The 18,743-nt window shown below is 34.4% G+C and overlaps 1 protein-coding gene across 1 annotated transcript; it reads left to right on the top strand.

The window, feature by feature from the left end:
- Positions 1 to 9,051: 9,051 nt before the first annotated feature.
- On the top strand, positions 9,052 to 14,053 carry SIG2 (RNApolymerase sigma subunit 2). The gene is made up of 7 exons (XM_088222824.1): positions 9,052 to 9,397; positions 10,455 to 10,642; positions 11,068 to 11,673; positions 12,512 to 12,742; positions 12,884 to 13,024; positions 13,199 to 13,399; positions 13,511 to 14,053. Exons 1-7 carry the CDS (start codon positions 9,301 to 9,303, stop codon positions 13,790 to 13,792), a joined length of 1,746 nt encoding a protein of 581 aa, XP_088078950.1. The 5' UTR covers positions 9,052 to 9,300; the 3' UTR covers positions 13,793 to 14,053.
- The last annotated feature ends 4,690 nt before the right edge of the window (positions 14,054 to 18,743 follow it).

The raw sequence follows: 18,743 nt of genomic DNA, 5'->3' as shown, positions 1-18,743 counted from the left end.
TAATGATTTTCTTATGATAAGTTTTAAAATTTTTAAAGTATATAAACTAATATTATATGTAATAATTTAGATTATGGACTAAGTAGATAAATAGTAATATCCTTGTCTATTTTACATCAAAAGTTAAATTAAATCAATAATTTGATCTTACATCTAATGGAAATCTTTTTATAGATTTCGGAATTCTTCCTTTTCCAATAGCTTAAGAAATTTTGTTTCTTGATGACAATAGTCAAATAATCTTTATATTTTCTAGTATATAATTTTCTTATTTGATTATTGATCTAATAATCAACAACGATATATTTTCGTATCATAGAATTATGACATAAGATTCATATTTTTAATGTAAGTTACAAAACCTATTCATATCTAAATTCTTTCAAGAATTATTTGGAGGACAGTTCTTGATTTTATCGGATAGTAATGTGAATATTCTTTATAATTTAATTGATTACACATCTTAAGAATTTGCTTGCGATTAGAGAAAATTAATTTATAATGAAAATTTTAAATTTTAATTTTAATGTAATATGAATTTTGATTTATTGTCGAAGATATAAGGCACGTAATTCAATAAATTAACATTGATTATTGCGCTTAAATTCTACATTTTGAATCCAATAAAAGAAATAAATCAAAATAGCACAAGTTACAATTCTTATTTTCACTTTTAAAATCTTAAAAATAATCTGTACTTTTAAAATTTTTTTTGAATAAGTTATTATTATTAATATTATCAAATATATGTGTGTGCAATAATATGAGTCTTCAACACTAATCAACAACTTTATATGCATGATACTTAATTTCTATATAAAATATTTTCATTCATATTTTATATTAATAATGTATAAATAATAATATTAAAATGCACACGAAGAAGAAATAACTTTAGTGAAATAGGGTATAAACAATTAGACTGGGATTACATACAATAGTTAAGAGGCCACACGCAATCACGTACATAGATTCATATCGATATATCTTTGTATTTCACTCTCTTCATATATATATATATATATATTGTAAAGACAATAATAGAGCGAGTCTGAGATAATTTTCAAACTTAAATTCTACCGATTCTAAAAAAAAAAATTGAATCAACTGTAAACCTCCTATGAGTTTGTTTTTTTTTTTATAACCATATTAAATTTGCATATAACCCGATATAATTATTACATTACATTAATGTGATATAACTATATTTATATTAAGAAAAAATTAAAAATATATTTGTTAATAATTATATTTATATATTTAGATATAAATATAATTATATTAATAAAAAATAAAATATAAATATACATAGCGACCTAAGTTCAAATAAATTTTTAAAAGATCAAAATTGAACTTGTCCCAAGTCGTCCCTCTTTTTGATAAAGTCAAGCTCAATTCAATATAAATACGTACTTAAAAAATAATAATATCAAATTATGTTTAGACAGACTAAAATATGTGGATTTTACGTTTAGTATTTGTAGAGGTCTGAAATCTTAAAAGAAAATGAATTTATAAAATTAAATGTGAAAGTGATTAATAGAGTTAGGGTTTACATTCCTTACATAATAATTTAGAATGCTCAATAGGGTTAAGGGAATGTCCCTTATAAAAGACAAACGGTAATTAAAGAAATGAAAAGAATAGCAAATACAAAAGTACCATAGGACAACCTTCACTAGCACTTGAAGGAAGTTCAGGTGGTGAACTACTTACAACTCTCTTACTAATCAGGATATGGATGTTGGTCCTCTTGATCTGAAATGGTTAATGAAAGGGTGAACTACACTAACATAGTAAGAATATCACACTAATCACAGATATAGAAAACTGAAAATTGGTAAAAAATTAGAAAAATAACTAATGGAGTTCATGCTTTATTTAAATACCTTTAAACTTGAAGACTTTTGTTTGATACTTATCGTAACGAGTTTTTCAAAACAACTTATGAAGACTTATATTTATATCACTTTTCACTTTCACGTATAAGAGAACAAGAGACAATAACTTTTCTTTATTACCTACTTGGTGGTACCCTTGGGGTTATATAGGAATGTCACCTCCTACTCGTGAACCCAATATCTAATTTACAATTAACAAGCTGTCCCCATACCCTATCCGAAAGCAGCGGCTCCATCGGTCCTCATTCGTGACTAGGGTTCTTTTTTCGAATAACTTATACAGAAAAGAACGGTGAACACAATGATAAAAAAATAGCATAAAACGAGAATCGGGAAGGAGCTCATCAGAGGGATTTTGACCATGGCGGCTTTCCCGAGTTTTACCTTCAATTTTCGGTTCACCCGCCATCCTTCTTGCTTCGATTTGGCCATAAAGGTGCTCGAAATCTAATTTTGAGCAGGTAGGAAGAATTTTTATCTTTTTCTATGGCCAGTGGTGGCTCTAATGCGACAGTAGTTGGCAGTCGGCCTCCTTCTCCGGCGCCTGGTTCTTTCTCTCCGACGGGGGTTGACAGCTAGAGTTTGAGTTCCCATGCAAAGCGAAATATTTATACCAATTCCTCATTGATCTTAGTCATCCATCGCGATTGATCTCGTCCATCTAATCACACGTAAGGAAGAAATGAATATGGACTGTCCATTGTGATTGATCTTGGTTGTCCAATCGTGCATATAAGGGGAAAACGAATTCGGGTCATCCACGCGGGCGGGATCAATCCTGGGTTGTTCGATCGCGAAACACATGGATCGCATGCGTGATACAGACGTCAGTGTGCCTTATCATGCGACATGCTCTGGTTCGTTAGAACTGTTGACTGGACGGTACTATATGGCCAAACTTTCTCTATTTGTACTTTGACCCCTGTTTTTATTTTTTTTTTCAAAAATACCCGTCGAATTTAAATTTTCACATCTTTTTTTCCAAAATTGCTTTCAATTACATTCCTAACCTATTTTTTTTAATTAATTAATAAAATTAAGTTTAAATTGATTTAAAAATAATTTTTTATTTATTTCTTTTATAATTAAAATGTGATATTGGGCCAAATTTCGGACCCTGGTATTACAACTCTCTCCCCCTTCCACTTAAGAAGAAATTTGATCCCTCAAATTTGTCACATCTCACTAGTTAAACAGTTGAAAATACTGGGATCTAAAAGTCCGTTCTAGCTCCCACGTAGTCTCTTTCCGTGTGTGATTCTGCCATAAGACATTGACAAAAGAAATTTCTTTGTTGCGGAGTACTCTGTTTTTTCGATCTACAATGTCCACTGGTACCTCCTTATAGGATAGATCATCCTGAAGTGAAGGGGGCTCCTATAACAAGATGTGTGAGGGGTCTAAGTTGTACTTGCGTAGCATGGACACATGAAATATATTATGAATCCTAGATAACTCTGGAGGTAGTGTCAGTCTGTAGACGGTCGTATCAGTCCTGTTTAAGATCTCAAATGGCCCAATGAACCAGGGATTTAATTTTTCCATCTTGTCAAATCTACTGATATTCTTGAAAGAGGTGACCTTAAGGACTACTCGATCACCTTTTTCAAATTCTAAATTCCTCATCTGGGAGTCTGTATAACTCTTCTGCCTACTCTAAGCTGTTTTGATGTTCTTCATGATCTTAACCATATTGGTTGTAGTCTCCTCAACAATATCTAGCCGAACAGTTTTCTATCACCCACCTCTTCCTAACAGATCGGTAACCTGTAAGAGCGGTCATACAATGCCTCATACGAGACCATGTAGATGCTTGGTAGCTGTTATTATAGGCGAACTCTATCAAAGGTAGGTGATCATCTCAATGGCCTCCGAAATCTAGAATACAAACTCGGAGCATATTCTATAGTGTGTGAATCGTCTTATCTGATTGTCCATCGGTTTGAGAGTGGAATATGGTACTAAGGGACAACTTCGTTCATATGGCTTGCTGAAAACTAGACCAAAATTGAGAAGTGAATCTGGGGTCCCTATCGGATACCACTGTCATTGGAACCCCATGTAACCTAACTATTTCCTAGATATATATTCTTGTTAGCTTGTCCAAATGGTCGGTAATCTTAATAGCCAGAAAATGAGAGGAATTGATGAGTCGATCGACAATCACCCAGATAGCATCAGGCCCCGTGCGTACCTTAGGCAATCCTATCACGAAATTCATTGTGATGTATTCTTACTTCCACTTTGGGATCAGTAATGGCTGAAGTAACCTATCTAGTCGTTGATGCTCAGCCTTAACTTATTGACATACCAGACATTTAGAGACAAAGTCGGCTATCTCTCTTTTCATCCTGCTCCACCAAAATTGAAGTCGTATACTTTGATACATTTTGGTACTTCCGGTATGTATGGCGAACTTGGAGCTGTAAGCCTCTATCATGATGTTCTTTTTTAGTTCACTGTCATCTGGAACACACACCATATCCTAAAACCTGAGCAATCCATCGGCAAAGACTCAAAATTTTGGATGTACTCCTTATTCTACATCTTTCTTAAGGGCGACTACAGTGGAATCGATTAATTAAGATTTTTTTATTCTTTGAATCAATTGGGGTTGAACAGTCAAGTGGGTCAAGTATGTAACTCTCTTCAAGTTCTGAAGTCGTATCTATTGTGCAACCTCTATTACTTTGCATTTAGAAACCATTAGATGAATTAACATACCTGCACTTTTTCTACTGAGCGCGTCAGCTATTACGTTGTCTTTATTCGGGTGATATAAAATATTATAATCATAATCCTTGAGGAGCTCTATCCAATGCCTCTGACGTATGGTCAGATCCTTCTGAGCGAATATATATTTCAAGCTCTTATAATTAGTAAAATCCTCAAAAGTCTTCCCATACAAGTAGTGGTGTCAGGTCTTTAAGACGTAGATAATGACGACAAGTTCTAAGTCATGGATGAGGTAATTTTTCTCACAACTCTTCAATTGTCTAGACCCATAGGCTATGACCTTGCCATGCTACATCATAACACAACCCAAACCTAGATCGGAGGCATCACTATACACTGTATATATACTTGTCCTATTCAGTACGGCTAACATGGGTGCAGTAGTCAACTGCTTCTTGAGTTCTGTAAATATCCTTTTGCAGTCCTCGTTATATTCAAACTTAACTTTCTTCTTTATGAGCCGGGTCAAGGAGCGGGTAGGCTAGAAATCTTTCTACAAACCTGCGGTAACAACCTATCATTCTCAGAAAATTACAAATGTTCTTGATCGATATCAGTTTCTCTCATCAAAGTACTGCCTCAACTTTTTGAGAGTTCACTAATACTTCATTCCTTGATATGATATGTCCTAGAAAGATAGTATGCTTGAGGCAAAACTTACACTTGTTTAATTTTGCATACAATTTCTTCTCTATCAGAATCTACAAAACATGAGTAAGGTGGTGATCATGTCCTTCTCTGCTATTTGAATAGACTAGGATATCATTGATAAACACAATAACGAATTGGTTTAGAAATTATCTGAAAACTCTGTTCTTCAAGTCCATAAAAATGACTGGTGTATTGGTTAGTCCAAAGGGCATGACAAGGAATTCATAATGTTCGTACCTAGTTTTAAAAGCTGTTTTTAGAATGTTCTCTGCCTTGATCTTTACCTGATAGTAATCTGAACGCAAATATATTTTGGAGAAGACTTGGGCACCCTGCAATTAGTCAAAAAGATCATCAAATCTGGGGAGGGGGTAATTGTTCTTGATCGTGACTCTGTTTAATCTCTTGTAGTCTATGCACAATCATAACGTCCCATCTTTTCTTCTTGCAAATGTGACATCAACACTCCAAGGAGACACACTATGTCAGATAAACCCAGTATCCTGTAACTCATTTATCTATTTTCTTAATTCTTCTATCTCAACATGATTCATACAGTAAGGGGTGACTGAGATTTGACTATGTGTATGGTTAAAAATCTATAATGAACTCAACTTTTCTGTCCACCGGCAGTCTAGGTAGTTCCTCAGAAAACACATTTGAGAAGTCTCGGACTACCAAGATCTCTTGAATACAAACTTATTTCTTAGGTTTGCCTAATGTAGAGAAGATAACAAAGTTAAAATACTATGTAATGAAGAAATTATCATGAGGAAATAATATTTAAAATTTTCATTAACTTGTAAATGACTCTTCGTTAGAATGGTTGAATACAAGTTTCTTGTGGAAACAATTTACGGTGGCATGGTACACCACTAACCAGTTCATTCCCAGAATTACATCAAAGTCCCCCATGTCAATCTCTATCAGGTTCACACTCAATTTTCTATCTGTTATGCCTATGATACAAGCTAAGTATATAACCTCCTATAATAGTGTCCTACTTTTAAGAGTAGATGCAAACAACACAGAATCAAATATTTTCGATGATACATTTATGTTTTATGTAAAGAATAGTTATGAAGAACGCGACTCTAATACCAACTGTAGAGGCTTGAGACCTTAAAGGAAAATAAATTCATAAAAGTAAATGCAGAAGCGATTAATAGAATTAGGGTTTACATTTCTTACACAATAAATTAGAATGCCCAATAGGGTTACGAGAATATTTCTTTTGAAAGACAAGCAGTAATTAAAAAAAAAAAAGAAGAGCGGATACAAAAGTACCATAGGACAACTTTCACTAGCACTTGAAGAGAGTCCGGATTGTGAACTATTTACAACCCTCTTGCTGATCGGGATCTGAATCCTGGTCATCTTGATTTAAAATAGTTAATGAAAATGTGAACTACACTAACTTAGTGAGAATATTACATTAATCACAGATACGAAAAATTGAAGATTGATAAAAAAAAAATAACTAATGGAGCAATTGCTTTATTTAAATACTTTTAAACTTAATTGTTTGATACTTACTGTAACGAGTTTTCCAAAAATAACCTATGAATACCTATATCCATACCACTTTCACTTTCATGCATAAGAGAATAAGAGACAATAACTTTCATTTCTTACCTGCTTACTGGTACCCTTGATGGTTCATAGGGATGGTCCCCCTACTCATGAATTCAATATCAAATTTATAATTGACCGGCCATCCCATACCCTGTCTAGTAATGGGCGCTAAATATTCTGTCACCTCGATACCCTGTCCAGTATGAGAATGAACCATATTTCTCAAACCTTTCTGGTAAGGGACTTCTCAGTCCCATCCAACTTAGGTAACGTTCATGGTAGAGTTCTCTATGTACCGGCCCGTTCACCATTTTTCTAGGTAACTAGTAAGTCTTTCACATACAGATTTTCATCAACAAACAATCAATAAATGCATACCAATATCTTATATTATATTTACAGATAAATTAAACTATATTCATACTGACAGTATATAACCAAAATAACCAGATAGATCGATAAGACCATTGAAACTATAAATTAAGAACATGTAATATATGAAAATCAAGCAAGTAAGACAGTATAGAAAAATAAACAAGAAATCAAAATAATTATGAACTAACTGGTTCTGGCTCTATTAGTAACCTGTAATAATTTTTAAAGTTTTTGTATTTTAAAAAAAAATCGAAATTATACATGGTTAAGTCTCAATTTACTATAACGGATAATAGGGTGAGGGATCCTTATCCAGATTGGTATTTTGAGACGTCGCACTGTCTACCACGCCTCCTAACGGGTACTGAGTTTCCTTGAATTTTTTTTTGTGGAATTTAAAACACTCGTGACGTACCTAAAAATACCTCAAAAATATAAAATCGGTGTCCAAAACCCTTTTTGGCTAAATTTAGGGTTCTGACAGGGCGAAGTCATTGTGCTCCGGCGATGGTTCACATCGGCTAGGCCAGTTTTGGTCGATTTTGGTCAACTTTACACGTATCCCTATGAAAAAATATGTTAAGGGCCTTAGTGGGCCGAAAAATCACCAAAAACACTTAATTTACCGGCGGGGGATCACCGTGTGCGGCGGCTCTGCCGATTTTCCTTCGCGGGGGATTCCTTCTTCGGCCTGTACAAAAAAGGACGGTGAACATAATGATAAAAAAATCATGTGAAACGAGAATCGGAAAGGGACTCATAAGAGAAATTTTATAAGTTTGGCTGTGGCGGCTTTACTGGGTTTTACATGCGATTTCTGGCTCACCCGCCGTTCCTCTTACTCTGATTTGGCCACAGGATAGGAAATTTTTTTACCTTTTTCGGCGACTGATGGCTCTAGTGCGGCGGCAGTTGGTTGTCGGCCTCCTTCTCTAGCATTTGGCTCTTCTTTTCTGGCAGTGGCTGATGGCTAGGGTTTGGGTTCCTATGTGACGCGAAGTATTTATACATATCTCGCGTTGATCTGGGTTATTCATCGTGATTGATCTCGTCTGTCCGATCGCACTTAAGGATGAAACAAATCTAGCTGTCCATCGTGATTGATCTCTGCCGTCCAATTGCGCCTAAGAGGGAAACGAATCCGGATCATCCATATACGCAGGATCAATCTTGGGCTGTCCGATTCCGAGGTACATGGATCGTCTTCGTGGCCTCTCGCATGACATCGATGTCAGTGTGCCTTGCCACGTAGCGTGTTATGATTTGTCGAGATTACTGATTGGGCAGTCTTACGTGACTAAACTTTCTCTATTTGTATTTTGACCTATATTTTTAATTTTTTTTTCAAAAATACTTACGAATTTAAAGTCTTACCAATTTATTTCAAAAATTATTTTCAATTATATCTCTAACATATTTTTTTCAATTAATTAATAAAATTAAGTTTAAATAGATTTAAAACTAATATTTATTTATTTATTTATTTTTATACTAAAATTTGATCCCGATCTAAATTCCAGACGCGAATATTACAGTATTGTTCTTACACATTTGAAGTAGTTGACTTAATAGATAATAATGATTATTTTCGTTCTTGTAGTTAAAAAAAATTATGAGGTGATTTTTTGCTTTATCTTTTTATTTATTTATTTTTATTATTAATGTTATTATTATTATTATTATTATTATTTTCCAAATTTGGGAGTTTATTTCTGTATTTGGAAAAATAGGAAAGAGCCAAAAATGGTAATAAAATTTTAGGAAGGTAACTTGGGAAGGAGAAAACGGGAATCCTTGTCTGTGTCTCAACCTCACGGACCTTCTCTTCCCTTATCCTTTTGTTTATCATCACCTGTAAGCAATTTTAGCCAATTACCTCTCCACCTCCACTCCTTCTCCTTCCCTCTCGCTCTCTTCTTCTTTTCTTCTTCTTTTACCTCTCTGTCAAGCACATTTCCTCACATGATCCTCTCTTCCTCTCGTTTGTAAATGTACTAAGGTACTTCTTCTCCACTGTCTTTATGATCCACGTGAAGCGATTCCGTTCGGATTGTTAAGGAGGATGTCTTGTCTATTGCCGCAGTTCAAGTGCCAACCAGATTCATTTATTATCCACTTCAGAGCTCATCAGTACCATACAGCTACCACCTCCTTCCCCTGTAAGTTTTTTCTACTCTTTCATATTACGTTTCGTCGTGTATGTGGGCATATATTTTGTTCTCTTCCAGGAAAACTGGATATGCTCTAGGTATTGAATGTTTGTAATGCCGTTTATTTGGAGTTTACTTTGTTTGAATCTGAATGGAGTCGAGTGTGTTCTTTCCTTTGTTGTTTTCCCTTATTTTTAGGGCCACTCACTCTCAGTGGTCATTTAAGTTAGAACGGAGGCTATATTTTCTTTTCCTTTTTGTTTTTCTGTTCTGAATGATATTGACGTGCAAATGCTTAATTTTAGTTATAATGGGACGGGTTTTATCTGTTTCATGGAGGAATTTTGTTTAATGTCAATGCAAAATTATTGTTGTTCCCTTTCTTTTTTCAAAAAAGAAGTATTGTTGGTCCCTATTTTTTAGCAGGTAGAAACGTTATGCCTAAATAAATGTAAGTTTCTCTATTTACTAAAAAAATTGTAGATTTCTAGTGTTAGATTAGTTTGTGATTTGTCTTTTCTTTTTCTTCTTCAACCTGGTGAGTAATAGATTGTTTAAACTTTGAAATAGATTTTTGTTGGTTATCAAATTTCTGGGCGGTGGCTAATTTGGTTTGATTAATGGATGAAACTATTATATTATTTCTGAGAAGATGGAGCATAATGGCATTTTGCAACTGTAATTTTGTATGATAATGTTAAACGTGGGTAACATGGTGAACTCTTTGTCTACATTGTATCGGTGATTTCACTGCTCCCAGCTCTGACTGGTAAATAGTTAGGTTTCTCAACTGTTTCAATTTTCATTGTCCTATTCTGGTTCTGGCCTACTTCACTGGAAGCTGATCAGAAATATGGATGCTGTTTCCACACAAGTTATTTCCTTGGATGCTCTAAATATGGGTTTGTTATCATTTTTGTGAAGTCAAGTTTACTGAAAGAAAGTGGTTGAGATTTTCCTATATGATGTTTTATGTTGAGTTGTAGATTTCTTCTCTCAAAAAAATTGTTGAGTTGTAGATTTCTGGTTATTACTGACATCATCATCTACTTATTATAATTTGCAGTAAGAAATAAAGATTTGAATTGCTTCCAAATTCAATGTGTTTTATCCCCTACATCTCCATTAACGTCAACAACAACTTCTGTGCTTGATGTGGAGAAGTTGAGATTACCTTCTTTTGAAGACCATTCAAATTTTGCCTCTGCTAACAGACCATGGACATATACAGGGGCAATTGGCCCACCAGCTGAGGTGAGACTCGCTCGTATCGAATGATTTCTTGGCTTGAGTTTCATTTCCAAAGGAGGAAAGGACATGTATTTACTCTCTAAGTAATTTATTTCTCTATTAAGTTTTTTCTCCACCTTTCTCTACTTGTCATCTCAATATGAACATGCTTGAATATCTACAAATGGGTTGATGATCAGTATAAATACACTGCTTGCGTCCTCATGTGGAGTTTCACTTGTTGCTTGCTATGATAAGGGCCTTCATCAGTAATTTAGAGATTTGCATCCAATCGGGTGAGAATGCCATGATCAAGAAAAAAGGAAAAGAGTTGATACAGCGGTTTTAATGTTTGATATAAGTTCATTGACATGCTATGTGATAAGGAAGAAGTCATTGCCTCCTTTTCTTTTTCAAGAGAATGCCATTAACTCATTTTCACTTGATAGGCAAATATGGAAGCAACTTTAGCTTCTGAAACACTTCTTACAAGTGACGAGGCAGTAATTGCAGCAGCTGCTGCAGAAGCAGTTGCTCTTGCAAGGGCAGCTGTAAAGGTTGCAAAGGATGCAGTCCAAATATATAACAATTACAATTCTGCAAAAATAGAAATTAGAACTCCAGCTTCATCCAGGACTGATTTTTCAGCATCCAAGTGGAATCAATTTACAGAAAAAGAGCGAGCTGGTATAATAGGAGACTCCATGGCTACTGAAACTGGACAAGGAGAAGATGGGACTACACAATGTGCTATGAAAGAAGATGATGATCTGGAGCCAACAAATGAAGAACTTGAACTTCTTCAGGATCAACATTCCCAAACTATAGCTGTAAGATCAAGGCGCCAAACTGAACGAAAGGCCAGAAGAGTAAGAGCAGCGGAGAAGGCTGCTTCCAGTGTAATATCCCTCAGGTCTGGTTCTAGCAGCAGGAGAAAACGTGCTTCTTTACAAGATGTTGACTATTCTGATCCATTGCGTTACTTAAGAGGAACTACTAGCACTTCCAGGCTTCTTACTGCCAGAGAAGAATTAGAATTGTCAGAAGGAATACAGGTTTGTCAGTGTAACTTAAATATTAATGTTTCCTATATTCTTTGAGAAAATTCTTGGAGATTACCTATGGTGCTTCAAATTTCATTCTTTATTTTCTCTTTGTATCTCCATTTTTTACATTTGTTTCCTAAAAATATAGGGAATTGGTAAATTTAACAGAATAGCGTAACAGTTTTTAGGAAACAGGAAAAAAGATTTGTTTAGTTGAACTTGTTTTCCATTGGGAAAAAACAAGATTTTCTACTTGGAAGACCTTGTTCAAATTTTAACTGAAAGATAAGGAAAGTAAGGAATCAGTATGAAAGATGTTTAACTTATATGTATCAAGGAAGCCTTGTTTTCCAAGAAAACAGGAAGACCAAATGATAAACTAAACATTTTTTTCTATTCAAAAAACTTCTTCTAGAAAAATTCTTGACAATATACATTTTTTCTGTGGCTGAAAATTTCTTACTTGGAGTGTGTCTTTTGCCTTTTAATGCAATAAAGTTACAATGATAACATTTTTAAGAATAACAGCTCCACAAGCTTATAGAAAAAACTTCTTAATTAGTTCCATAAGCTTTATAGAAAAAAACTGGTTTTTGTTCCCGATCTGTGATGTTTGGGCATCATAAATAACCGCGTTGTAAATTGTAGGTTCTGGTTGTTTGAAGACTATTCTCGTTGTTGTGGCATGAAGGCTTCTATGTTTTTGTTTTAGATGCATGATGTTTAGGAACATGGAAAATGTTAGTTTCAACACCGTTCCTAGCTTTAGGATGCTTGAAGTGAATTCCTATGAAGTTCTTTATGTTGACTAAATGTACAAGTCTAATCTTTCATCACTTTGGTCTAGGATCTACTAAAATTGGAAAAGCTCCAGGAGGAGCTTGCGGAGCGATGTGGGGGTCAGCCAACCTTTGGGCAGTGGGCTGCTGCAGCAGGCATTGATCAGAAAACCCTTAGGAGGCGATTGAACTATGGAGTTCTTTGCAAAGACAAAATGATAAAAAGCAATATAAGGCTCGTTATTTCAATTGCAAAAAATTATCAGGGAGCTGGGATGAACCTCCAAGATCTTGTTCAGGTATTTGTTTTCATTGTTCGTATCCTAGACAAGTTCCTTCACAAAGTAAGCCAGTAAAAAATTATGAAAAATAATAAACAAAAATGGGGAAAACTTAACTTTGCTTTTCATAAAATCTGAATCCTTCTATTTAACTCACAGGAAGGATGCCGGGGTCTTGTAAGAGGTGCAGAGAAATTTGATGCTTCAAAAGGTTTCAAGTTTTCAACATATGCTCACTGGTGGATCAAACAGGCAGTTCGGAAGTCTCTTTCTGATCAGTCTAGGACGATTCGGTTGCCAGTAAGCTACTCTAACATTATACCAATTTTTTTGCCAACTAAGATGAAATAAATTACGTACTCGAATTAATTGAATTGCTTCTGATTAATAGTCACTGGAGTAGAGTATGTCACTTTGGTACCAAAATTGTCACATTTAATGTGTTTTCCTTTTTAAATATTCTTTGCTTTGCAGTTCCACATGGTGGAGGCAACTTACAGAGTGAAGGAGGCAAGAAAGCAATTGTATAGTGAAAATGGTAGACAGCCTGACAACGAAGAAGTTGCAGAGGCAACAGGGCTGTCAATGAAGAGGTTAAATGCAGTGTTGCTCACTCCTAAAGCACCAAGATCACTTGACCAGAAGATTGGGATAAACCAGAACCTTAAACCTTCGGTATGTCTTCATCCTAACACAACATTAATTAAAAATGGAAGTATTAATAAATCTTGCGCCATTAAATATATTGATCTTTTTTTTCGCTTTTGTTTCATGTTCTTTGCACAGGAAGTAATTGCAGATCCTGAGGCAGAAACTGCGGAAGATATTCTGATCAAACAATTTATGAAGCAGGACCTGGAGAAGGTGTTGGACAGTTTAAATCCAAGGGAGAAGAAGGTCATCAGATGGAGATTTGGCATGGAGGATGGAAGGATGAAGACATTGCAAGAGATTGGAGAAATAATGGGTGTGAGCAGAGAAAGAATTCGACAAATTGAGTCATGTGCATTTCGAAAGCTGAAGAACAAGAAGAGAACGAAGCATCTGCAGCAGTATTTGGTTGCCTGAGCTCCCATTAGATCCAGGAATTTAAATTGCAGAACAACAGGCTAGTATAATTGAATCTGAGAAGAATTATTTTGCCAGCCTCCTTTATCTCCTGATAAAAGTTTGAAGAAAGAAAAATAAAAAAAAAACTGTGAATAGAAACCAAGATTTTTTTTTTTTTTTTCAAAATGAGCATTTATATATATTGTTTTACTTCCTCTTAAAATGTACCAAAAACAGCACGTCCAAAAAGTAAAAAAAATCACTTTGAATATTGTTTCATTTGAAATATGAGATTAATTTCATATTATAAACTGTAAAATTCAGTGTTCGATGCACTATTTTCTTTTCTTCTCGAAAACGTTGTGAACTATAAAGGTAGTTTTAAAAAATATTTAAAAATTGGCTTAAGTTTCTCTTTAAAAAAATCACATTTACAAATAAAATGTACTATTTTTTTTCTATGTGGGTAAGAACTCTTTATAAATTGACAATAAGACAAGGTAAATCCTTAGGGAGATTCAGATTATTTCTCTTATTCTTTTACTTTTGTTTTTCCATTCACTAGTTTTAACGATTTTTTATTCTTCTATCTTTTATTATTCAATCATATTTACTAATTTTCTGTGATATTCATGTCATTTGTTTATTACTAGTATGACATATTAGACGTCATGTGATGCGTCATTTTATTTTAAATATTATGATGTGGGTGTCATGACATGTCAATACCCATGTCAATTCTTTTTCTAGTACCCATGTCAATTCTTTTTCTAAATCACCACTCTAAACTTGATATCCCCTTCTTCCATCTTCTTCATCTCATTTTTGCATGACCTAAAACCAAAAGCTTCTATAAGTCTTATATATGTTGTAGCTTGAACCTAGTGATAGTGGTATCTAAACTCCCTTTCATAAGAGGCTAAAGCTTTCAAAGCAATAGTAAGAGACACAATTTAAAGGATTGTCCATCTTGTCTTTATCACGAGTCATTTTCCTATTATGCAATAAAACTAGTGGAGTCAAGTTTGCAACTTTAAGCACATTAATTTGCTCTGGCAAAGGAAAAGAATTGATCTGCAACCTAACCTTAGTAAATATAATCACTTCCCAATCATTTGGAGGAGCTTATACATAGAACGCAATAATTATGATTCAAGTTTGATTTCCAAATAAAGAACAATTGGTTGTTGAAGTTAATGCTGGAAATTGATTTGATGAACCCCATAACTATCTCCATTAACGTGGTTCCATTGTCGTTGAGTTTGAAGCCATCATCTGCAATTCAAACCACAAGCGTACCTTTGTTAACATAATTCTTTGTGATACTTGAACTTATCTAAACTCTAAATTCAGAATTCTCAGCTAGAAACAAACATAATCTCACCATAAATTCAAAATTTGATGCACCACAAGCTTGTCCTTAACTATATTTATTTTCAATTTCAACCATACAGACAAACTTCAATAACGGCCAGAGGGAACTAGAAACTCAATACCATAGATAAGGACCCTTTTATAATCCTCTAAAAGGTCAGACAAATTACTCACAAATTGCAATTCTCTGCTGGTAGAAAAGTTCATGTCACTTTTCATGTCTCTCAGCTCAAGAAAGCACCAGTTTAGGTTTAATTGTAGATACACCCTTTTCAAGAAAGCTCCTTTTAGAAGATTCCTCAGTACATCTTAGATAAACAATTTAAAATAATACAGTAAACCTATTATTCAACTTCTACTTCATTTGAATAACATGGACCTTTTCCAAGTTATATGGGAAAATGCCTCTGATTTCCGAGACAACTTTCCAAATTTTTCCTTTGAGGACAAGGAATCTTAAGGGAGGGTGAGGAAAGGGGTGGGGAAGGGGAGAGGGGTATTGTTATGTCAAATAGGAAAGGAAGTCAAATGGGAAATTATGGAATATGAAACAAAAATTCATTTAGAGAAATTAGGAAAATAAAAGGTGATAACAAAAATAGTTAAAACAATTAGGAAAATCTATGTAAATACTTTTATTTTAAAGACAAAAGACGTGGAGAATGAAATGAAATTTTGTCTATCTAGACCATCTATTTTTATGCGATTCTCTCTTTTTCTTTCTTGCTCCCTCTCTCTCTAACAACTCTACGATTGAATACAACCCTTCTTAGTTTGAATAGTTCACAGTCCACACAAGTTATTCACGTAACACAAACACAAACACAAACACATATGCACCAAGATATTCACAATTTAAATCACAATTTTCCTTCTCAACATCGAGTTATCCTCTTACTACACGACCTTCTATAATGATTGCCACCCGATAAATAAAAGTACTACAAAAATGAGGTTTGAAAGAGAAATTATATCTAGACACAAATTGAGAAGCAATTACGTAAGGAGATCAATGTAAAAATGATAATAATTTTTCAACTTATAATAGAATAAGGTTCTCTCACAAAACCCTTCTTTATAATTTCTTTTCATGAATTTATCATAATGTTTTCTTGTTCTTAGTCTTCTTTTCTTTTACTTGTAAAAGTACATGGTAGAACTAACATAAGCAAATTAGTTAAATATAAGAGGAAATCCATAATTGGATTGTCATTAGTGGGAGCTATACGCTTTAATTGCTACTTTAAGTTATCTTCTCTAAGAAACACATCTATATCTCTTTCTTATTTGTAAGTCCATAATTGTAAGTGCTAGTTTGCTGGGCGTGGGGGGATTTATGGGGTTAGGGTCGGGGATAAATGGATGAATTATGAAGTGACATGTTACTAAGATGATGCCGATCTCAACATATTTAAAATAAAATCACATTTTTTTGACACATCATATACCATATTATTGGTGTACAAAATATGAGCAGATCTTAATAAAGAGATCAAATTTGGACTCATCTTGTAATGGATAGAGAGAATCTTGAAAAAAAAAATAGTTTAATAAAAGTTTTGGATATTGTTTAATAATGCAAGAAATATTTTGACATGTTAGTTGCTACTTTGAGTTGTTTTCTATGTGAAACACATTTCTATCTTTTTATTTATTTGTCCACGACTATACGTGTTGATTTAATGGGTGTAGGGTGATTGGTGGGATAAAGGTGAGAGATAAATGGATAGATTATGACGTGACATCCAATCTATTACAAAATTTTGCTAACGTAGGTGATGACATGTTGCTAAGGTGATACCTATATAAACGTATTTAAAATAAAATCACATACTTTTAATAATACAGGGTCTGAAAAGTTGGTCAGAAATAATTTTTTTTAAATTACTAAAAATATATATAAATAGTTGTATCTTATTTTATCTTAAATTTTTAGAATTTTTGAGAAAAATAGAATCAATGGCGAAATTGAGAACAATTCTGAGGAAAATGAGTGAAATTATGAATGAGGTGGGTGTTTTTAAAAAGAAATTTAAAAACAGAGGGTAAAATCGTAAAAAGAAAAAAGTATGACCACGTGGGACAACCCTGTCAGCAGCCACGACGAGTTAGAATGCGTCGCATGGTGGACACGTTGACGTCAGCTCTGTGAGGGAGCCCACGGGGCGATCCGCGTGCCTAGGCAATCTGAGGCCTAGATCGCATCCTGCGTGCACGAATGGTCTAGATATATTTCCTCTTCAGATGTGATTGGACGGATGGGTCGCGATATATGACATAGATTCACCCATACAATTGGCCTAAATAGGCAACGATCAAACGAGTCTCCTCGTTCCATGTCGACGCAAATGAACGACTAAGATCAAAGAGAAGAGAGGTATTTAAACCTCTCTTCAGTCGGCCCAAAAAACCCTAGCCAACAACCCTAACCAGAGAGGAAGAAGAGGGTGGTCGGAGGGAAGACCAGCTGTCGGAGGGACGCTGTCGCCACTACACCGAAGCCACAACCGACACTAAAAGAGGTAAATTTTTTCTTTTCCACCCAAAATTGAATTTTGAGCCTTCCCACAACCATATTGGAGCAAAAAGTGCAGCGAGTGAGCCGAAAAATATGAGCAGAGGTTCCTCATTCGCTAGCAGACTTTTAGTTTTTTTACCTTTTTCGGCCGACCGAGGTGAATCATCTCCGTGGGTAGCAGAGTCGGCGCCATGGCGGAACCCTAAAATTGGCCAGAAAAGTTTTAAAACGCCTATTTTGGTCTTTTAGGGTATATGAGGATACGTGACATGTATTTTAATTTATGTAGAAAAAACCCAAGAAAGCTGGTGACTGCCATGAGCCGCAGTGGAAAGTACAATATTTCGGACACCGATCCAGGGTAAAAATCCCTCACCTTTTTTTCTATTACGATAAATTAAAACTTATAATCAATAACATCATATTTTGTGAAAATTAGAAAATCCTAAAATTAATTACAAGTAACTAGTGAGCTGTAGCAAGTTAGTGCATATTTATCATAATTTACTGTTCATTTTCTCTTATACTACCTAAAATGCTTACTATTATATTATGTGCTTTAAATTACTAGTTTTAAATTATTTTCTCAGTTATTTAGTTTATCTAACTGTATTGCCCTCATATGTTAATTTGTTTTGTAATAAATATTCTAATCATGATTTCTAGATTTACGTATCATCTATTTGTCGGACTTGATGTTGATTGTCAATATGAAATATCAGTATATAATTGGTGACTGGTTGATGATGTGGAACATATGTATGAAAGGTTTATTGGATACCCTAAGACATGGTGTACGGACCCAATGCACAAAAAAGTCATATCATGGGCATTATCTCAGTTGAACAGGGCTGAGAAGTTCCATACCGGAAGGTGTTGGGAGGTATAATTCACCCTCATATTGCACGGGGTATTAAGGTGGTGGTATGTTTTGACGCCCATTATTAGACGGGGTATAAGGACGACCATTTAATCGATAACTTGGATATTGAGTTCACGCGTAGGGGGACCCTATAGACACCTAGCAACACTAGTAAATAGGTAAAATTGTAAGTTGTTATTTTGCTCATTTAAATA

This window comes from Carica papaya, chromosome 6, assembly GCF_054855325.1.
Source record: "Carica papaya isolate Zhongbai chromosome 6, ASM5485532v1, whole genome shotgun sequence".
NCBI classification, from domain to species: domain Eukaryota; kingdom Viridiplantae; phylum Streptophyta; class Magnoliopsida; order Brassicales; family Caricaceae; genus Carica; species Carica papaya.
Note: the sequence above shows the minus strand (reverse complement) of the source record. Positions and strands in the feature narration are given on the sequence as shown.

Bases quoted from the DNA above. Each gene is read 5' to 3' on its own strand.
- SIG2 (XM_088222824.1), top strand. From the start codon at position 9,301: ATGTCTTGTCTATTGCCGCAGTTCAAGTGCCAACCAGATTCATTTATT. The intron at 9,398-10,454 runs GTAAGTTTTTTC...TATAATTTGCAG, and splicing joins AGCTACCACCTCCTTCCCCT to TAAGAAATAAAGATTTGAAT. The intron at 12,743-12,883 runs GTATTTGTTTTC...TTTAACTCACAG, and splicing joins ACCTCCAAGATCTTGTTCAG to GAAGGATGCCGGGGTCTTGT.